The 23,521-nt window shown below is 38.7% G+C and overlaps 2 protein-coding genes across 2 annotated transcripts; both read left to right on the forward strand.

Moving 5' to 3' along the window:
* Positions 1-2,806: 2,806 nt before the first annotated feature.
* LOC121945173 (retinal cone rhodopsin-sensitive cGMP 3',5'-cyclic phosphodiesterase subunit gamma-like) lies at positions 2,807-4,583 on the forward strand. Its single transcript, XM_042489210.1, has 4 exons — positions 2,807-3,064; positions 3,409-3,523; positions 3,806-3,840; positions 3,945-4,583. Exons 2-4 carry the CDS (start codon positions 3,411-3,413, stop codon positions 4,019-4,021), a joined length of 225 nt encoding a protein of 74 aa, XP_042345144.1. The 5' UTR covers positions 2,807-3,064; positions 3,409-3,410; the 3' UTR covers positions 4,022-4,583.
* Positions 4,584-15,635: 11,052 nt separating this feature from the next.
* LOC121945600 (guanylyl cyclase-activating protein 2-like) lies at positions 15,636-19,404 on the forward strand. The gene is made up of 4 exons (XM_042489868.1): positions 15,636-15,830; positions 15,912-16,061; positions 17,182-17,278; positions 19,283-19,404. Exons 1-4 carry the CDS (start codon positions 15,636-15,638, stop codon positions 19,402-19,404), a joined length of 564 nt encoding a protein of 187 aa, XP_042345802.1.
* Positions 19,405-23,521: the final 4,117 nt, after the last annotated feature.

Genomic DNA, 23,521 nt, shown 5'->3' on the forward strand with positions numbered 1-23,521 from the left:
AGTATGTGTGCTGCAGAGTCAAGCCCAGAAGTATCAACATTTTTTGGCTGCATCAGTTGCCTCTACCAACACATTTTCATTCCACATCATCACATATTGCTGATTTGCACTGGACCTCCGCGTCTACCTGTTACCCTCCAGGTATCCTTCTGCATCTTCTGTTGATGTCCTGGGATGCTGCTACCATGTTCTCAACAAATGCACACAGTGGGATGGATTATGTTTAGCCATCAACAGCACATGGCAACGCTGAGATGTCAAACGCACACGCTAGCACGGATGGTTAGGATTAAGGGAAGGAGGCACATGGTAAGGTGTAGAAAATAAATATCACATACAGACGGGAAGTAAACACTGGACCGGAAAGTTCAGGGTTTGATCAACCTATCCACCACTACCTCCCACTCTGAAGGCAATGTTTTGCATCTTATATTATATTATGTAGCTAGCATTTCAACCTGACGGCATTCTGTGGTGTATCATGCAGACATGACGGGCTCTGTCCAGTCGAGTTTTCAGCTGACGCTCCCCATCCATGTATCATGTGGACGTGGCAAGTGCCATCCGGCTGTCTGGCAACATATTATAATACTGCGACAAGCTCTGTCCATCCATGTTCTTAGCTGATGTCGCACAGGGGCGTATCATGCAGATGCGGAAGGTAGCTTTTGGTGTCGTATGCTGAAAGCACTGTCAAAGCAACGGGATTTGATGATTTTGGAATGAGAACAGGCTGCCTCAATACACTTGTTAGATCAGATCAATCAATGGTCCATCTCAACAAAAAGGCTGCTTCTTGCATTGCCGCTCTGACACCTGCTGGAGTGCAAGGAAACCAGTAGCAGAACACCTACTGTGTGTCATCAAAGCCCTCGACAGCATATTCATGGCATGCAGCTCAACCAGTGAGGCCAGAAGCCTGTGGTTTGAAGAAGTACTTCATGTTATTCAATGCAATTGTCCTCCTCACAGTCTGGCTGAAAGTACTGTAATGCAGTGAGGACAGAAATGTGATTATCACTTTTCCCCTTACTTGTGTCCTCTTAGTCTCCTAAATGCAATCTGTAAGATGTAGCTGCAGAGCATTTTTTAGCTTTAATTAATAAATAAATTAAAATAGCATACAATAAAATAATCTAAAAACTGTACCGAACTATGAAACCACTTTACTGTATCGAAGTGAAGAGTGAATTTTGTGAACTGTTACACACATATTTTTCTCCCTTTTGATCTCTATATTTGGTATGCTAATATTCTATATTGGAGGTAACAACAAGACTTGAAGAGGTGTTGTGTCAAAGTCATTTTCCTGTCAGTAAGTCTCTTTGTATTTATGCTGACATTGGCCCTTACCACAACCAGTTGTCTTTTGTGATACAGTATGAAGTCAGCTATGGACACAAAAGGCCACCTCTGCTCTTATGTAGCACTGACTTGTTTGCACTCCTGCCAGATCCAGTTCCAGTGCATATGGTGGGTTAAGCAACAAAGTAAGCTAGGTGGCTATGTGGGTTGAAGATTACATCACCCCCTCATAACTCAGGCAGTCAAGTGTAATCCAATCTAAACACCAACCGCCTCCCTCCAAATATACACTGTCTGACATGTTGTTCTCTGTCAGCCCTGTGGGAACTGTCTGTCAGTGTGTGGTCAGTGTGTTGTTTGAATTTGGACATAGTTTACTATACAGTGTGTCTGTGGTGTCTGCCCTAATCTGCAGTAGTCTGATCTAATTGTTTGTAATCTAATCTGATGTTTTCTGATCTAATCCAATCAAATTTGATCTAATCTGTGCAACTGAGTATAATATATTCTAAAAATACCGGAGGTCAGCTGGCACAGTTTTATATGTCTTCTTCAAATGGCACAATTCTCAAGTGTGACTTTTAACAATTCTCTTAACATCAATTTCTGAGTTATCAAAGGGGGCGCCACTGAAAATTACAAAGTCCAAAATGTTATTTTCATGGCCAAGTAAAGTTTAATTAACATTTGTGAACACAAGCTGCTCTTTCCAAAAAACAGAAACACATGAAGGAAGTCTCAAACTTGTGATGTTATGGGGCATCTGGTGGCTCAGTGGATGGAGCAGGCACCCCATGTATAGAGGCTGTATCCTCGCCACAGCTGCTGCGGGTTCGACTCCGGCCTCAGCCCTTTGCTGCATGTCATTCCCTCTCCCTCTCCCCATTTCACATGTGTGCTGTCCTATCAATTAAAGGCAAAACCACCCAAAAAATATTTAAAAAAAAAAAAAACTTGTGATGTCGTCATGTATAAAGTATGGAGCTGCTCCAGAGATAATGAATGATTTTGTGGACCCACAGAATATATGTTTTCTTTTTTTAACCCAAATGAGCTTTATTCTATTGTAGTGTTGTGATGCAGAAAATGCTCCCACATACCCAACGCATTCCCCTGGCTGCTCTCAGTGTCCTCGTTCACTGTTCATTTTCTGTGGAGCAGCTCCAGACTTTATACCCTAACATCACACATTTGTATTTTAGAACTCTGGTTTTTGTATTTAAGGAAGTTGTTAATGTTTACTAATATTGTTGGACTGTCTTATATCATAGGTTTAATATTTGAAATTTGAATATGAAAATAGTTCCTCTTTAACAAAGGTATTGTTCTGTCCCTTTGGCTACAGCTCACTTAGCGCACCATTTCTCACTGTCTTTTTTTCCCCTTAAATCGAAGACTACATTATTAAAATATGACTTTATTGATGAGCTCATAATGACTCAGAATGCTTCGTATCTGGTAAACATGCACAGACTCGGAGCAAACAGGGACGTGACGCAGACAGTACATGTTGCACCACAGGTACGGGCTGTTCTCAGGTTCATAAGATTATCTCTGTAATAATCCATCTCAGCTCTGTTAGCAGCTTTGTGTCTGACCACGGCAGGTATATAAACTGTAAGACTGGGGGAGAGCGCAGGACAGAGAGACTGCAAAAAGAAAGAGAACCTTCTCTTTGTTTTGCTGTTCTTCCTTTGCTCAGAGCTTCCAGGCAGCTTCTCTTCGCCCATCCAATTTCCCAGAAAAAAACAACACGCAGGTGAGACTCACATCTGGCACAACACAGCAGCACAGACTCACATGCTGACAGAATTGTATGTAGTCGCTGTGCATATGGAGCATTTTAAATTATATGTAAAGTTCAACACATATACAGGACATGCAAGAGAACAATAATGCCACGTTAGGCTTTATTTTAAATGCGTTGCTGTGACATTAGACATAGAGATAAATTGTTTAGTTGGAGTTATAACCTTCTTTTTGTATGGAGATTATTTGTAAAACATTCACATTGCATCACACCACATTATCACAATTACAGTATCAGCTCCCTTTTCTGTTTCTTTCTGTTTTTACTTAATGTCTGAATCTTTGTTGTAATAGATATGAATGCAGGAGCAGTAGCAGCAACCGGAGGCTCCAAGGCCGCTCCGCCCAAGTTCAAGCAGAAGGAGACCAGGCAGTTTAAGAGCAAGGCTCCCAAAGCTGGACAGAAGGGGTGAGTCTCGAAAATAAAATATGTTGGTGAAGATTTTTAGTCATCCAGCTCATGCTGATTCTAGGTACATCGTAGGCAACTGGACTGAGTTTCTTGGAGACGTTTCACCTCTGATCCAAGAGGAGCGAGAGGGAGAGAGGAGAGAACTGAAGAAGTCGCTAAGATGAGAGAAACTCAGCCCAGTTGCCTGCAACATGGCACCTGAAATCTAGATAAGAAATTAAAAAACAACACCACCATGGGATAACTACAACTGTAAGATAACGGAGTCCTTTTTTTCAGATTTGATGATGTCCCTGGGATGGATGGCCTTGGAGGTAACTATCAGTCAGGGCAAAAACAATACCAATAAGGAGTAACTCATTATGTAGAATGAAAGGATAAAGGTAAGATCCATTAATGTGTGGGTCCTCTCCTGCAGACGCAGCGGTCATCTGCCCCTGGGAGGCGTTTGGTGACATGGAGCTGAGTGATCTGGCCCAGTTTGGCATCGTCTAGACCTTCAGCCAAATGGAAACAGTTTATTCCTGGTGGCTGCAATCCAGCAGTTTTTTTTTTGTGCTCTCCTCGTGAGTTCTCCCCCTCATTAGGCAGGGAGATGAGCCTGAATGGGTACCATTTAAAGGCGGCTGATGAGCGGAGGGATTTTTTTTCTCTTCCCTTGTTAAGTGGAGGAAAAAGCTCTTGGACAGCAGCCCCCAAGAATGACTCTTCTTCTGTCCTGGGCCAACACACCTCACTACCTGGAAGTTTTAGCATCTCTCTGAGCTCTGTATCTCTTTGATTAGATCTGAATGAGATTTCAGGATGTCTCTGATGGGATCCTTGTCGTCCTGTGTAGCCCAGCACCTGTGTAAAAGTGTAACACACTGTACCTCTGCTAGAGTTTCATTAACGGGATGATAGGTGAACGTCAGTCAACAACAAAATCACTGAGGTCCATGTAAATATTTGTTGTCTATCTATCTATCTATCTATCTATCTATCTATCACATTAAGTATAGCTGTGTACTGTGTGGCTAATGCTTTATGTCATATAATAAAATATATTTTAGTGACATTGCTCTGGTCTATCCTTGCATTATTGGCATCCTTCTCGCCTTAGCTGTATAATCCTAACCATTTCATACACAATGGATCAGTGCAAGAAACCATATGCAAACCAAATTTCTGTTATTTGTAGCCACGATTTGTTCTTAATTTGTTAGTACCTAATGATTTTTGGGGTTCACCAATGTTTTCTTATTTTTGCTCTTCTCTTCAGTGAAAGAACATTTTTTTGAGATGTTGAGCGCACTTTGACCAATATAAGAGAAAAACGTCTCATTTTCACAGGCCACAAATTATTGGCCAGTGCAAAGACAAATAACTTTTTCATTTGAGGAACATAAAAATTCCATAAATATAATTTTATCAAATTTAGGAAATGTTTTAAATTATAATAATTAGATTATGTAATGTCAGGGCTACAGTGATATACTATACTTGGTGCATTGATCCTAATTACGGTAATGCTCCTCCAGCCGTCTGACTCTAAGCCTAAGCAGCCTCCAGCAGGCCCGCTGACCCAGCTGTGCTCTGCTCCTCTCAGCTGGGTCTATCAGTTGTCCCCGCAAACCCCAGGATGTGGAGCCATGGATTCTCATTTTCTCCCCTAGGGATTTTGTACCCTTGTTCTCTTGACATGCGGACTTGTCAAGTTTAACAGACAACAAAGTTTTTTTATCAACATTCTAAAGTAGAAATAGAAACATTTTCAATTAGCTAGTGGGCTAGCTGTGCTGGCTGATACTGACAGAAACAAATTTGTCCGTTTGATAATCTAAACAAAACACGATTTTTTTTTGCAGTGTTCATTCATTCTTATTAAAGCAGAAAGTTAGTAGAATCCATAATTATCAGGGATTTGATAACGATAAGCAGATGGTAGCTAGCACTACTGTAGCTAACTAGTTGAAAACTACTATGAAGTGATCGGCTGGGGATTGTGGGCCAGTGATTGGCCCCCTCAAGCTCGGCATTGCAAAGGCACACCTCTAAAACAGTGATATTGGTTTGCTCCTGGGGGCTGACACGGACTCTCATTTGTACAATCAATAAAACCGCATATGCATATGTGTGACCATTCTTGTCCATGGATGTTCGATGCAGAAAGTATGTACGAGCATTGCTGCTAGACTCTGACTCGTGTAATCTGACTCATAACAGCAGTGATGGCCTCATGAAAGAGGAATAAAACCACGAGAAAAAAGAGAAAACTTGGTGAAGTGATCGGCTGGGGATTGTGGGCCAGTGATTGGCCCCCTCAAGCTCGGCATTGCAAAGGCACACCTCTAAAACGGTGATATTGGTTTGCTCCTGGGGGCTGACACGGACTCTCATTTGTACAATCAAGAGTATAATAACCAATTAATGTGTACATGGTCACACCGCATCCATGTGTCCATATGTAAAAAAACAAAAAACAGAGAACAAAACACATTTAATAAAGTGAATCAAAGAATGATGACAACCTGATTCAGTCATGATTTAATCATGAATTAAATTGATATTTAAGTCACATTTACATATTACATTTCAAACTGTAATTGGTCATCATTAGTTGTTACTTTAGCAGACTGATTATTCACCTCATAAATAATGACCCCCTGCTCTCCCCTACATGAAAATACACAAATGTCACTTTTATTAATAAAAGGTAGGATATCAGTATTGATATCCAGGGCCGCTGACAGGGGAGGGACTTCGGGACAGCTAAATCAAGCTCCTTAACTGGCAAGATGCAATGATGCTGCATCACTAATTACCTTCCATCTCTTCCTAAGCTGCGCTCAAACATTGTTCCAAATTAGTCTGCACCAAGTTTGAAAGAGATATGTAAAGAGATATTTAAAGAGAAGAAAACACTGAAAAGTGTTCAAAGACGTCTGTTCCTCCTGCTTTCTACTGTTTTCCTGTTCTCCTGCCTGTTCATGACACACCAATAAGACAACACACACACACACACACACACACACACGCCTGCTGACAGACTGGCCAGAAACCTGAGTGTGCACCCTAATTTTGGTGGGAAATGAGTATGGATTTGGATGAAATAGTGTGTGGGAGAGAAGACAGCTCTACTTCCCTGCACAAATGAAAATGAGTTACACTCAGTACAAAGTCGCGCACAGTGCAGCGCAGGTATCATTGCTTGTTTTAGACCAACAAAGTTGTGTAAGTAGCAAATGTACCTGTGCGCTCCTGGGTCTGTAGATCTTATAATGAGCTGAGGTCAGCCAGGCGCACTGATGGTGCAGTGCTATCTTGAAGCAGCAGAAAACGTCTGCACCCATATACCAGGCTTGGCAGATCACCTTGTCTCAGCCCCGGCAAGGCATATTGGTGATTCTGGCCCTCTATTACTTGATGCCAGATACAAACCCAATTTTTTTGGTGTCTCCCACCTCTAGTTGGTTGGCTTGGCTTAGTTCAGTGGAGGTTTCTGGCACAACTTCATCAACTTCCAAGGTGCATGGAGAATGAAGAAAGCCTTGAAAAGGTCAAAGAGCTCCAGTAACACTTGTAGTTTAAATAACAACTTTATTAAACCGACGTGTTTCATATATATATATATATATATATATATATATATATATATATATAAACAAATTACAAAAGGAAGGAATTATTCATACTGTATGTCCTGTCTCTGGCTAACATGCAAAAAGTTGCGCACATCGATAGAAAGGTTAAAGAAGGTGCTGGAACCGCATTTAAGTGCAAACATTGAACAGAGGAAGGTACGCACACATCACCTCCCTTTACAGTTTTTTGTATTGAGATACCCACAAAAAACAGTGATGTTTCAAGCTACGTGCTCTTCTTCCACAGTCCACAGACATGCAGGTTAATTGGTGACTTGAAATTGTCCGGAGGTGAGAATGTGAGTGTGAATGGTTGTCTGTGTGTCAGCCCTGTGATAGTCTGGAGACCTGTCCAGGGTGTGACCCCTGACTTGGAGGATTATCCTTCAGAATTTAATTCATAAAAAAAATTAATTTTGATATATAATTCACTCACATCCTCATAAAAACGCAATTTAGTACAATCTCAAACTGTATGTCTTTAACACAGAAAACATGTCAAAACAGTTAAAATGGAGAGTCCGACCTGACCGGAGGTGAAGAGAGTAAAAGTTCTGTGTCTTCACTCCGGGTGTTTATGTGTCACTAGTCTGTATGTAATCCAGTCATTAATGATGACTGCCCTCAGGCACTAAGAGTTTGTGTATTTTGAGACAGCCTAAAGGATCAGCCCGCTGAGCTGAGTGAACACATGTTAGTTGTCACAGTTTTACATTTTGCAATCTTATTATGCAAGTTTTGTTCAAAGTATGCAAGAGAGGCACATGTCTGAGTGTTGTTGTTGTTAAAAACATACGAGTCAAATTAAATAGAATCTCTGATTTATTGTTAATTTATTGACTATACAACTCACTGTATGGGTACTTCAATGTAGAAGATTATTATTATGATTAAAATTAAAATACGCACCCAGTAGTTAAAACATGCTCACATGGTAAATGTATCTTAAATTTCCACCCAAACACCAGATTGTTGTTCAGGTCATATGCTATAACCTAATAAAAGAATGTTAAAAATACCTACAATATAAATTCTTCTCAGAAGAGTTCCAAACACAATCTGAAGTGTTACCAAATAAAATGTAGTTTTTATGTTTTCTATTAACATCTTACAGGTCTGACAACATCACGTTTCCTGTATCATCTTGCTGTAGAGGCTGTGTGTCGTGTATCTTCTTACTGAGTGAATTATTCAAACCCAAGAATGTATTTTTTAAGTTCTGTGTCTTGTGTTAATTTTTGAATATTGCCTAATGTGCCCGACATATTTGGGATCTTTTAAAAATTTGGGATCTCTGCTAGATATCAAATAAAATTCTATGGGTTCAAACCTGCTAACATTTGGCTGCAAGCCTGAGTTTGTACTGACTGTCAGAAGCAAAGAAATTGGTTAACACATTCACAAAACATTCATCATCACAAAACAATATATGGTTTGCATAGACAAAAATACATTCAGTATTGTAAAAATGATAAATGTAACACAAACTGTATGTCCTGGAGGAGATATTACATTCCTCTGCTGCCAAACAGAGGCTTTTATGCATTTGTTTTCTCCAATATTTTTTCTCACTGTATTAAAAATCTTCCATCATCCTGAATTATTCACTGAGAACATGTTAGATATACTTAGAAGATTGTAAATGTTTTAAAAATTTTAAGTGTAAAAAATTACTTTACAAACTAGAGCCATTTTAAAGACAAACGAATTATACAGTGTACACAGGATGTTATTTTAAGAGTATGTTTTTTTATGTAGTGTAGCCTGCTTTTGTCTACGTGGATGTTCGTCTCAGCCTCAGATGTCAGGACATCTCTGATGCTGTTAATGGAATCATGTAAAGTCGAACCCAGATCACACAGCTTAGTACATGTCACTTGTTATGCAAAGGTCTCATGACTTTACAGTGTGCGAGAGATTATTACCTGTAAGCCTTTATTCTCTCACCATGGTGTCCCTGCCTAACGCTAAGCCACTTTGCCTTTTTTACTGATTAATACTGATATACTAATGAGCACATGTCAGTGACACGGTGAGTGTCAGTTATTTATTATTATTTATTTATATTATTGTAATATATTTAATAATCAGTTACAACAAGTGAGTAAAACTGCTGTAAAACCATTGTAGATTTACCATTTACGTTTTCTTTTTTTTTTACAAACGAGTGATGAAATCACCAGACAATCTTTGGGATACCACTTTTTTTTTTTTAAATAAGAAACACTGCAAGAAAAAGCTATCTGGGCACTTTATTCTCAGTATTCCAAATGTGTAAGTCACTATTTTCAAAAGTCTTACCCTTTGATGTCCTTGCGATTATCTTTGACTTATCAGGCTCCAATATAAGCCGACACTCAAAATAACCCTCAGCCCTCTGATTTTCATAACCACCATGTGTCTACTGACAGTAAGTGGGAGGTGGTCTCACCAAGGCTATAAAGGCGGGGCGATGGTGTGATGCTGAGGCAGAATAGACAGACTGCAAGAAGAAAGAAGACTCTCTCTTTGTCTTGCAGCTGATTTATTGCTTCTTCTCTGCAAAGAGACTTTTTTGGACGTCCAGTCCTACAGCAAACCAGGTAAGTGCATTTTTTCTCAGAGATGGTGTGTAGTTTTAGAAAGTGCACTTTCACTTTTTAGCTACACGGTGATTCAAAAACTTAACCCTCACCCTTTTTATGTCTCCATTTTTAATGAAATAAAATGTAATTTTTTTAATTTTTGAAATATCTGTTTCACTTTATTACTGTTTATTTATTTACTCATTTTAATTTATTACATATCTTGCAATTGTAACTATCTCTCTCACACTCAGAGCATCCCCTCTACTGAATAACTGAACAACATTGGTTCCCAACCTGGGGATCCTGTAGGGGCTGCGAATACTTATTTAGGGGTTGTCTCTTTACTCAATGATGAAAAAAGGTCCCTTGAGGGAAAAGGTTGGGAACCACTGCTGTACAACATAGTGGCACAATAACTTTTTATCCCTAAACACTCCTGTTTTGCTGTTTCTGCTTAGCCAGCTGTTACCCTGACCTTTCACTTACCCTCAACGTTATTTTTCTATGATCGCTGCCCATTAAGGTGATGTTACCTTTACTTTCAATTTGTTTTCTTACTATCATTATTATATTGCAATTTGTATGTATATATATACATATATAGTCATCCTGTTGCCCAAAATAACAATAAAAATAATAATAATTCCAAAAAGTCACAAATATTAAATTAACTAATTTTAGCATTTTTTCAGGCCATATCCTTGTCATCTTTTACTAATTTTTTGCACTTTGCGGGACATTTAATGCCATTTCATGTTTTTGAAAGAAGTCAAACTGGTTTGCTAATATCATTGTTCATATGTTTTCCTTTTTTCCATTGTTTTCTTTCTTTTTGTGATTTAAAATATATTCCTTTTTTTGGCTGTTTTTTCAGTTTGCTATCTGTTTTGAGTCTGGTAACTTTAGCAAAGGATATTTGTCATTATTTATGACATATTAATTCAACAGTGTCTCCTGTTGAAGGAGCTGAAGGAACACCACCACATTCATCTTTGAGTATTTGTGCAGTTGTAATGCAGATCCACTCGAGGTGGCCGGGTTTAGTTGTGTTCAGATGCTAAACATGTTGAATATAATCTTTGAAAAAATAGATTAGAGTCCTGCCCTAGTCCACCTTTGTCCCAGAACACAAGCTGGATCAATGAGATCTTGTTTGCGGGCAGATTTTGATCCTCAGGTGTTGCAGGCTGATCCTCGACTCGCCACCATGTTGTGATCCTATAACAGCTGACCCCTGGCTTTAGGACTGACACTAATAGGATTAGCATAGTAAAATATGGAGAGTGTTTATGAAAAGTAAGCAGATAGGAAGATAATAAGAGCATTAAGGTCAAAACAGGTTATGAATAGAACTACATATGTAGAAGCTGCAAAACATAAGAGGATGAAGTGCATCACCGAAGCACATGGAAATCTCCAGCAAATATGATGTGTAAAACACATTTTTCTGTCTTAATCAAAAGTCTCCAAGATGAACGCAGCAGCAGGTGTGAAGGCTCCAAGGCCGCTCCCCCCAAGTTCAAGCAGAAGGAGACCAGGCAGTTCAAGAGCAAGGCTCCCAAAGCTGGACAGAAGGGGTGAGACTTTTCTACAGGTCTACAACACACACATCATGCCAATAGTCCACTAATATTTGCAAAATGTTTCACTTTGGCTCCTGTGTTTTGTTTTGTTTTTTTTTTTTTTCAAAAAAAGTTTTGACAACGATGTCCCAGGGATGGAGGGTCTCGGAGGTGAGGCTGAATTTGGTATTTGTCTGGAACTTCACCACCTTAGAATTATAAAATTATTTTCGTGTATTGAGCAGCTTTGAGATACTGAGTTTCAAAGTTTTGTATTCCAGATAGCAAAAATTATATGAACCTTTTTTTCCTAAACAAAAATTCCAAAAAATGCATCAAACTTTAAAAGACACCTCACATAGTGTTAATAAATTTTCACAGAATAAGAATATATAAATAACTCAATTTTGACTAAAATGTCTGATGGATCCTTATTATTCTAAGATGACAACTGATCCATGTTTAGTGTGGACTCACCTAGTGTTTCTGCCCCGCAGACTCTGCAGTGGTGTGCCCTTGGGAGGCCTTTGGTGACATGGAGCTGAGCGACCTGGCTCAGTTTGGTATCGTGTAGATGTGGATGATGGTAGCTCTCGCCCTGGCTCCGGACAGATGTGACTTCACAGTGTTTCTGCACTGTAACAAGTGCTGAGGATGAGGAGCATTTCGTGAGCAGCAGGAGGACTGATGTGACCATGTGTGGGTGCAGCAGTCACTGTGGGACACATCTCTGCAGGCCCAGGGCCATATGGAGCCTCTCTTTACCAAACCCACCACATAATTATTTTTCTGTTATATATCTATTTTTTCAGGGTTCTGCTTTAATGTATGGAATATTATTTTTGCTATAAACCTAAATGTGAAAATCATAATGGAGTAAATTTATAACATATATCTTATTATAGCTATAAACTGATTTCCAGCAATGACACAGTGTTACAGTAAATGTCAGTGTTAATAGTTATTCTGGTTTATATTACAGTTATGTTCCTCAGCCCATTTCATTTTCTGTGTGTTCTTTATTGTCAGTAAGTCACAGGATATTGATCCTGATTCCTACATGTTATGGGGTGGTCTGGCTATCTGGCATACCAGAGTCTCCTGAGCTGCATAAAACAAGACTGAACAATTGTGTTAACATGCTTGTTTAAGCTAAGGTTATTATCAAACATAACACCAAGATTTTAACAGTTTCCTGTGGCTGCGTATAGTTCTCCTACACTCCAGTTCTCCACACATGGCACACAGGAGAAGTTTCTGTTGGTTACAACCTGCAACTTCACCACTAGACGCTATGGAAGGTGATTAGGGCCAGACAGGAGAAATCACTTTGAGAGGAGGAAATATTGAAAGATAAAGTTGAAAGTCTTGAGAAAAAAAAAAGTCAGAACTTCAACAATAAAGTCAACCTTCTGAGATTTACAAACTGCGTGTGTGACACAAAGTTGGAAAGGCATTGACAGATTTGAACCTTGGTGATCAATCACTGATGAATGAAATTCTTATTTCAATTATTATACAGTGTATTAACACCAAATTTACCTCACACATCAATGGGTATCAGTGATTATACTACAGCACTTATTTAGGAAAAATGTGCCTTTGCATATATACAGGGAATTTTTATTAGTGATTACATTCAATACCGTCACTGTTATGCGGTCTGGTGTCATGACTTTCACTTCACAAAATAAATGGTGCCCTGTGGTCATGCTACAGCACTTAATTAAAAAAAAATGTGCTTTTGAGTAATTTGGGCGATTTTTAGAATAAAAAATCATAATCCATATCTTTCCTACAATTCAGTTTACTGTCACAAAATTCACTAAAACCACTAGAGGTCTCACCTAAATCATGCTACAGTATTTACTATGGAAAAATGTGGCTTTGTGTAATTAAGGGAATTTTCATTGGAAATAATACTCAAACTCATCCCTATTTTTCAGTCTACTGTCACTAAAACCACTAGAGGTCTCCCCTCAGTCATACTACAGCACTTTGTAAATAAGTAAGCTTACTGTAGTTGTATTACAGTAAGTGCTGTAGTGTGACCAAGAGAGACCTCTAATGGTTGTAGTGAATTTCAGTAACAGTTGAGTTCTCTCAACTTAATTTTTTAAATTGTGGTATCTTCAAACTTCTACCTATAGTCTCTGTCAGCAACCTGCAGCCGCCTCCCCCCCTGCAGATTCTGGCAGACTGTTGTGCTACCAACAGCAGATCATCTTTTTTTCCAGGACCTGTTCACAAACCAGGCTGAAGGCTGATCAAGGACCCATCTCATAATATAATAATATAATATAATATAATATAATATAATATAATATAATATAATATAAATATAATATAATATAATGTATATAGAAGTATCAACAGTTTGCAGTACATAAAATGATAAACAAATACATTTATAATTTATATTTCTACATAATAATAATAATAGTAATACTAACAACAACAACAACAACATACAGGGGTGTTTATAATGATAACACAAATACTAATATTACTGCTACAACTACAACTACTAATATAATAAAATATAATATAATATTAAATTATATTATATTGTATCCCCACTAGCACTCGGTCATCTAGCTAACAGTGGTGAAAAGAGAGCTCCTAAGATTAGATCTTTCATGTTTGTTGGGCTGCATGTGTTTTTTAGACCCTGCTCCCCAGGCGTCTGAAAAATGTGCAAGCTCTTCTAGAGTTGAATCTGGAACTGGCAAAAAAGAACCAGGCTTTTACTTACAACAATGACAGGCAGCATGTCAAAGACAGAGACAGGGTCTGGATGAAAGCCCATCTCCTGTCCAAGACAAAACTTGCCCCACAGTGGCGGGTCCATACTAAACTGTTGAGCAGACAGGTCCTTTGATTGACAGAGTTGTATTTGAGGACAGAGGACAGAATCTGTAGGTGGGTAATGAGTGTGACGTGAGGGAGTGTCAAGTGCTTGAGAGGAGGTTCAGGAGAGAGAGGCTGTCATTTATATCTTTATAGACAGGATAAATTTGAAACACCCGTGACACAGTGTTATTATATGTTGAGTGGGAGTGAAGTAGTCCCTGGTACTTGCTGCCGTTTTAGCTTAATGTCACAATTCAAAGTTGATATGAGGGCTTTTCAGATCACTAACTGAGAGTACTGGAGTTGCTGGCGCTGACTCATTTGTAAGAATTGAGAACAGCTTGTTCTCTGATCTGATTCTGATCACCTTTAATCAACAATCAAATGCAGACCTCACGTTAGCAAATACCGTCAGCCAGAAGCTCTGCTCTCTAGGCCCTTTTGAGACTTCTTTGCCATCTCTTTGCTGTTATGTTTGAGGGAGACTTTGTGCTTCCCAAAACCTAGGTGGAGGAAATATACAACAAGTAGTTCCAACTAGGCAATCTATTTAAGCAACAAGACATTTAGAATGTGCTGAAGTCAGCATGACAACATGCCTTCCTCATCACTGGAAATGATCACACAGTTATCAGTCAAAATAACACTGTATACATAGAAAAATAATACTGTTAATTAAATGTTTAAGATAGAAAACAATAAAAACAATAAAGTCAATGTACAGCATTGTGTCATTTTTTATTCAACCTTAAATATATTGAGAGAGAGAGAGAGACACAGAGAGAGAGAGAGAGAGAGAGAGAGAGAGAGAGAGAGAGAGAGAGAGCTATATTTGTTTTGTTAATGCCGGTCAGTTGATAAAAATAACTGACACACTCACACACACACACACAAACATACACACTCACCCTGGACCAATCCCTAGTGTGAAAATGCAAGGAAACACCCACCTCATTACCATATAAGCTGGGGAAACAAGAGAATAAATGTAATGACAGAAAATAAACAGCAAAATTAAGAATTTTGTTCTGCTCATACTTTCAGTATCTCATATCCGTAATCACAGGCCCAACCTTTGGCCCATTTTGTGGCTTCATTGTAAGGAGTGGAAGTAGCCTCAGAAATTCAAATAATTTTGTGAGGAGTGTTTCCACACGTGCGCACACACACGCACACGCACATACAGCTGATATCACAGCCAGCTGGATAAATTGACTTCACTTGTTCTGTCATTAAGTGGATACCACAGTTATCAGTGTTTTTGGCCCAGGGTGTCAGTAGTATTGCCAGATTGTCAGCCTTTGTTAGACAACACCTTGGTGGCTAAAGATCAAGTGATTAACAAGATTATAGGATTGCCTGCCATCCCTTTGCCTGCTCAGAGAGCTGCTGCACAGTCGTGCAAAGCTCTTCAGTTTTGAGCAGATGCCTTCGTCAACTGCAGACTCATAGATCCAAACTTTAATACATAGCCACATATTTGACCAAAGTCATCCAGGAGGCCATGGGACAAGAGGAGAGCCACAGTGAGGAGATGGACCTGCAACAGATCCAGGACCTGTGCATCATTTTCATGAAGGAATGTCCCAGCGGTGCCCTGCACCTACATGAGTTCAAGAGGATCTTCGGGGTACAGAGCAGCTCTGCAGAGGAGTCCCTCTACATTGAGACAATATTCCGCTCTTTTGACACAAATCGGGTAAAAGACGCAGCAAATTCTCAAACTAGAATTGGAATTTTAGTACCGCTGTGATTGCAACTCTGTATTTTTTGCTTACAGGATAACACACTTGATTTCCTCGAGTATATAGCAGCACTTCACTTGATCTTACGGGGGAATATTGAAGATAGACTCAAGTGGTCCTTCAAGATGTATGACAAGGACGGGAATGGAAAGTTGGACAGGCAGGAGGTGAAACGGATCATAAGGGTATGAAAGACCTTTTTACATATCAACTGTTTATTACCAACATTACTTTACTGTCAGTTGTTTTTGCAATTGATACAAGTGTTATGAGTCATAGTTTTGCAGAAAATAATGTCAATTTGAACAAAGTGAGGAGGGATATGCTTAGCTGATGTGTCAAATGGTCAGAATTTCCAGGTTTCATAACACAAATCCTCTAAGACAGATTATAGTCCTGGCCCAATATAGCCGAGGTCATGTACTGAGTTCACAGTATTAGATGAGGAGTGGAAGGTCTCTGACAGGGTCTCTGACACAAAACATCTTTGGTAAGCTTTACAGTAAGCCTCTAAATTCAGAGATGTAAAATTAGCCTACAGCCCATGTGATCTGGTTTACTCTATGAGAATTAGGTTATATTTGTAACAGTAATCCAATTACAAAATGTTGTATTCCTTTTATACTGTGTATATATATATATATATATATATATTTATACTGTATATATATATATTCAGAGAAGTACTGCAGCTGAATTTGTGTTTGCATAGCCTGCTTATTTTTTTTTAACCTCAGAGTGTATTTTGTTATATCAACTTTCACACCCGACCATGGAAGCCTATATGATAAGTGCCTGTAGTTAATAACAGTATCATGGACTGTTTGTAGTAATAGATTTTGTAAATAAAGCCAAAAGTGATGAATAACCCATTGAAATCTCAGGGAATTGGCTTGATTTCTTTCAAAGGAAAATTGCCAGAAAATATGTTAAGTAAAAATGATATATAAATAAATGAATAAACAAGAAAATGACCTTAAGAAAGTGCTAAAAATAATCTTTCATTATAAGAATTAAAAATACAGTTTTCTGGACATTTTTTCCTAGTTTTTTGATAATATCTAATAATATTTTCAGGTCATACTTTGGTCACCTTTTACTAATTTTTCGTGTTTTGTGAGATGTTTCTTTCCAGGTATGTTTTTTCGCTATGTTTTTGAAAGAAATCAACCCAATATTCACAGTTTTTAGAGGTTTATATGGCCGTGAAAGATATCTAAACACAGCACAAGAAAACTGATGTTTATCCAGGTGTTAAAGGGTTCATGTATCTGATGACAAAAACATTTACTTGATGTCACACAGATTCTCTACAAAATCAAGCTCCAGACGAGTGAGGTCAATATGACGCCGTCTGAAATCTGCGACAGGATCTTTGAGCTGGTTGACCAGAATAAAGATGGTAAGTACAGTGACAGTGTTTATTAGAAAACAAATAAATAATTGAAACAAGTGACACTTGTTATTTATAGTAGAGATGTAACGGTATGAAATTTTCATATCGCAATTATTGGACCAAAATGATCCCAGTTATCGATATTATCGCAGCAGTTTAAATGTGCTGCATGATGTTAAAAAAATACTAATACACACATTGAAATCATTTCACCAATTTTGCAGCACTTTTCACCTTTTCCATAAACATTAAATAATAACAGTTTTGTGAAAAAACAACAACATGAAAAAGACATTAAATGTACAATTTTGGCAGCATGTTGCCATGAGAGGTAACTGCACTTTCTGCACATTGCAGGCAGGAAAACTGCCAACATACAGACGTTTTTCCTCGCCTATATGTTCTTTTACAGGCACTGGTTGTGCTTGACCAGAACACCTCCTAAAGGCATTGAAAAGTTTCCCTGGTGCAGGTCTAAATGAACACAACCTTAAGTAAGCAAATGTAGAAATAAGCAACACAAAACCCTTATAAACAAAGCAGTGTGCAGTACTTTCAGGTTCATGTTAGGATATTTTCAGAAGGGACTGGCTGCACGTTCAGCATCGCTGCATCTCTAGGAGATTATTACTGCTAAGTTTGGTTGATGCATTACAGTCTGACAGTCAGTGTCCAAAATAACATTTTTGACTCACCGGCTAATTTGGCCCATAGATTAAAAAAGTCTGCCTGCCAAGCATATTTTATTAGCAGCCAAAGTAATAAATTGCCTTTTTACATATACATTTGTTTCAGTTAATTTAATTGAGATTAATTATTTTGAATTCAAACCATTGAACAGCTCATCACCACAGCCTCTTTGTTAAAATAGTTCCCTCTCATAACCTGTGATGCAGCATATCCTTCAAGGGCGAAAGGTAAGATTAGAAGAAGTGGAGCTACTGCACTGTCACTGTCAGTATGAGAGGGAGGCAAAATGAGTTTGGTTAAAAAAATATTTCAGGCAATTCAAAAAAGCCATATTTGACAAAGCTACAATGGAAATGCTTTCTTGGCTCTTATAGGTCACATGATGCTATGGCTTTACACTTGTCGGCAGGAACTGGCTCCCTCCGTCATGATGCAGCAGGTGTTATTGCATCACATAATTCTTAAAAAGTTGAGCGTTTTTTGAATCCTCAATTCCTTTCTGAAATCCTGGACCATCACCTCCCAGATATCCCTCATACGTGGCCACTCCCATGTATAAGGGGCTCGCCTTTCCATTATGGCTCCATAACACACCTACGTGGCCTTCGATTGTAAATAATGATGGTTAGTGCAGTGGCTGCAGAAATAATGCTGCTAATGTTTTAAACATACATAGCAATGCTTCTTGGAATGTTATCACCAGAGGAGAAGTTGTATAACATCACTCAGTGGAAACGCAGTCATCTCCACACTGTGTTTTCCAAAATATCACTTAAGTTTTGTGCAAATCTGTAATGGAAACCCACATTTTGACAGTACTGGAGCAGTTTTTAGCAGAGCAGTGTGCCCCTAAATGACAACAAAATGCAGCAGAGTATTTTGGCACAAATATTCATCCCCCAGTGTGGTGGATAACCTTTAGAGTTTAACTCGGCAAACGGAAAATCTACCCACATTTGGCGCTTGGTGGGTGTTAATTGTGGACCATGCTGACAGTATTTAGCGTAATTTTGAAGCAAAATAATTACACACAGTTATCATGAAAATTAAAATTTGAATGGTATTACTACCCATCAGGGAATTGTTTCATGATTATCAGGATAACCAGAATGTTACATACCTAATCTGTAGTGACTTTTCATAGAATTTAATGGAACTAGTTGAGCATTACCAGAAGCTAGCATAAGAAAAGCCAAAGAAATCTGCATCACTACTTTAAGACAATTTGATTTTCTTACTTACATGGTCAGAGAGGGTTAACAGTTACTGGTGGGAATTCATGTTTGAATGTATTGTGGATTGTGTTTTTGTGCCCCACAGGTCAAATAACCTTGTCTGAGTTCATGGAGGGAGCTCAGAAGGATGAATGGGTCATGAACCTGCTGAAGTTGGATGTCAACGCCACCGGTTGGGTGATCCAGAACAGTGGGAAATTCCCATGATGTCACTGTTATTGGGTCCAGCGCCCACAGGTTTTTGTCTGAGGCTGACACAGAGGTGCTGTCTGAGTTTTGCCTGTGTCCCCTCGTCGAGCCTCCTGTGATTTGGAGCTGGAGGTCGATGCACTTTTCTCACAGCTGCAGTTGTGCAGTGATTTGGCTGCAGGTCCACAGAGTCCTTGCTGTATGACTGTGGTTTGTTCTCACAGTGAGCTCATGTCTCTGTCCAAGGAAACCCTGTGCTCACAGAGAACGTTCACTGTGAAATGCAGTACAGTCAATTATTGTGTATTAACATTCATCATTATTGCATGTGTTTTTACAGTATGTTTGATGGCATACTTATGACTATATGTAAATATATTGGTAGTATACTTGTTTCTATAGTGGGGTAGTAAACTAGTGAAAAAATTTGCTTACACAACTGTGTTGGTTCAAAGGAGCCTACTAGACTTTCCATAACTAAAACAAGATTAGATTATCTTTTTTTTTTTTTGGCCATCTGGGTGAAGCAGACTATCCAAAAACATAGAGTGACATATTTATTTGTTAGTTTATTTAAAGGGGACCTATTATGCTTTTCCATATTTCCTGTCACACAGAGCATCATGTCAGATGTCAAACATGGTCAAAGTTCAGAAGTAGCCAGAAGTAATCCCTGGGAGCAAAAAAAACTCAGGATTTAGAGTGTTCTGATTACTTTTTCCAATGCTTTTTCTTCAAATTTGCAGCAAGATGACATCAGTACATGACTACTTTCTTTATATGTCATGGACTCCAGGCAGCCCACTGCAATTGTTTACAATACATACCCTAAATTGTATCGATTTTTTTTTCTGCTGAAACATGTTCACCTGTATTCAGAAGTTTTATTGGTTTTTTATTGTTTTTTATTGTTATATCTTGCACTAGATAGAGCTAGTATTCTTTGTTACCTTTTATCTGGCGCATCAAGCCAATTGCTGAAAAAATGTTTGACTGCTGTGCAGGCAGTCACCTGGATGAACTGAGGATGATCAGCATTACTTCCGCACTGTGCGGCTTGGAAAGCATGCATACTAGAGAGTTATCGTGGCCGAGTGCAGCCAAGTGGCTATCCTCCACCAGCTGAACTGCGAACTTCCGGTTTGGCGCTCCACAGACAATGGGTTTCATTTTTTTTTTAAAAATCTTTCAGCTCTTCTAACATTCCAAATGTTTTTGGACCAAATGGATTAAATCTTGATAGTGACAGGAATCCATTTCATGGCGGCTGTGACATTTAAAAAAAGATAATTCTTTCACCATGTAGGTCAATGAGAAATAGTCTTTTTTGGGCGCAGGGCATCACATGACTGTGCAATGACTCTGTCTGGCCACCATGAAAGTTGACTTCAATGTCTGGTGCTTCTCCTGCATGCCTGGCTGAAATGCTGACACGGGGAAATTGGAATCAGCGACCAATCAGAGCAGAGTGGGCTTTTTCAGGAGGAAGGTTTAATGAGACAGGCGTTAAAAAGGGCATTTCACACCAAGTGAGTTGTTCCAGAACAGACAGTACAAGGCAAACTAAGTGATTTTGGAACATAAAAGCACGTCAACGTTTTCTTGTAGAAATCCAAAATACAAGTGTGAACTGGAAAAGGAGCATAATAGATCCCCTTTAAATGTTTCCTGTGGAGTTTTTGACCTTTAGTAGTGCTACAGAGCTGTTTTTCTTAGGGTGGCTCCCTGTTTTGTCTGTGTCACAAAGACACGAGGATGCCCAGGCATGCGATGGGCGGGGTCGTGATGCAGTGCACCGTCCTGTTACTGGTTTCACACTATTCCACTAATATAATGGTGGTTCCTACATGCCAATATGTGTAGCAATGTGCTAGCTAAGGCAGGAAAAAGGAAGACCACTAACATTAAAAAGGATGTACGTATATGATGCTATATTTAAGATACTGAAACACAGTTACATAAGAATTATGCAAGAGATTTAAGGTATGTTAAGGCGTTAAGCTGTAGCTTATTTACAGCGCTCTCATAACGATTCTGCAAACAGTTGCCTTTGCACAGCAGGAATGAAGCAAACATTAGTTTTCATTGGAAGTTGTGTTTCTGGTTCTTTAACGAATGCTCAAAGTTTCACCATGCTCACCAGTAAGTCTGTAACTTTGTCTACTATTTGGTGCTGAGCCAGTAGACTAAACAATGACATACTGAAAATGGTCAGAGCTGAGGGGAACTGCACAGCGGAATGATAACTCTCCCTGATTTTGTCACTGCAAGCAACCATGTTGACATTTCACATAAATATTTGACCAAATGTTAATGACAAAATTGGTTTGTGTAGCTTTAAGTGAGTATTTATGTGAAAGTATGTTGCCAAACTATTATCTGATTTAGTAAACACTAACATTTCATTTAAGACATAAGAGTGAACATCTCACGAGCATCCATGTTTCAGACTATTGTATAACCCATATATTTCTGCAATGTTGCCCTTTCCATTTAATTATGCTGAGAACCCTAAAACAACATGGCAGATTTTCATGCAGTATATTTATTTGGGTTTTTTTTTTGTACAAATCTAAGTGAAAACTCATGCTGTATGTGTTTCATGTGGGCATTTATTTTATTAATAAAAACAATTTTATACAAACTTAATGCCGTATTTTCTTTCACCCTTTGAAACCTAGGCAATTTGGCTTGATTTCCTTCAAAATCATGGGAGGAAGGCAAGAAGCAACTTAAGAGGAAATTACCAAAAATTAGGAAGAAATGAGTAAGTAAATAAATACAAAAATTAATAGTACAAGAAAATTACCTGAAAATTAGCACACACAAAAAAGAACAAATGAAAAATGGGAAAGTCAAAACAAAACCAAGAAACTGACCTGAAAAAAGTGCTCAAACATTCAATTAATTCTATAAAATAATTTGAAATACATAACTATCTCAATTAGAAATATTGTTTCCTGGACATTTTTCTCTACCATTTTTAAAAACTATTTTTCTAAATCTACTAATTTCTTGCAATATACAGTTCATGCCAAGTTGCTCATTGCCCTTTTTTTCATGTATATGGAAAAAAATCAAATCAATTTCCTTAGGGTTCAAAGGTTAAATACCAAAAGGTGTCTGAAAGCAGCACAAGAAAACTGATGTCGATTCAGGTTTGAAAGGATTAATAGCCTATTGATACAGTGTCTTCTATGATTTCACCACTTGGTGTCACCAAAGTCAGGCATGTTTAAAATTCTACATCGAGGGGCTTTAAACACACAATAACAGCATTCAGAAGTGTTTAAAAGTGATCACAGTGCCAAGTTTGCAGCAGATTCTGGGCATCCTACAGGCCCTCTCAGTAGCTTGTATTCTTGATAACTGTGATGCCAACAACAAATACTTGTTTTAAAATGTCAATAGAAAGCACCACACCACAACAGGATATGATTAAAGGTTTGATAATACCGGTAAAGTAATGTGATTGAATGGAGGTGAGAATGGGGATGTTTTTTTTTGGTTGTTCCTGGGAAAGATGTAATGGAGGCCAGGAGAGAGGAGACTACATGGGACTCAGGCACTGAGACTGAGCCTGTTAGAAGCCCGGGGCAAACTGGAGAAGGGAGAAAGGGTAGAGGGGTGCACATGCTGAGTACTATTCTGTTCCCACCAAAATTAGTGTTTGTATGCAGTATTTTAAACATGAGTAAACCCACAGACAATAGGCTATGGACTGCTTTTCTATTGCCAGTAAAGCAGAGCTGTGTACATGTCTCTGCAGCAGATGAGTACGCTTTTCTGTGTGTGCATGTGGGTTGTCACAGACAGACCAGAGAAAAGCTGCATGGACATTGATCTGTGAAAACTTTACAAGGGTTGCTTTTTATATATATAACTTAATTATTGAGTCTCTCTTTCAAACTCGGTGCAGACTAATTTTGAGTGCTGGTAATTAGTGACACAGTGCGTCATTGCATCTCACTGGTTATGGAGCTGAAATTAGTGCATTGACCTGGGTGTTGTGTTTCCATAAATGCCCACTGGAGCCCGTGGGCCTGAAAAAAAACCCATGTCTACTGCAGAGTCATCTGACCCAGGAGTATATGCCAATTGTACACACTCCCATTACATTAAAATGCCAGATGTG

The sequence above is a fragment of the Plectropomus leopardus genome, chromosome 1 (genome assembly GCF_008729295.1).
Source record: "Plectropomus leopardus isolate mb chromosome 1, YSFRI_Pleo_2.0, whole genome shotgun sequence".
Classification (NCBI taxonomy): domain Eukaryota; kingdom Metazoa; phylum Chordata; class Actinopteri; order Perciformes; family Serranidae; genus Plectropomus; species Plectropomus leopardus.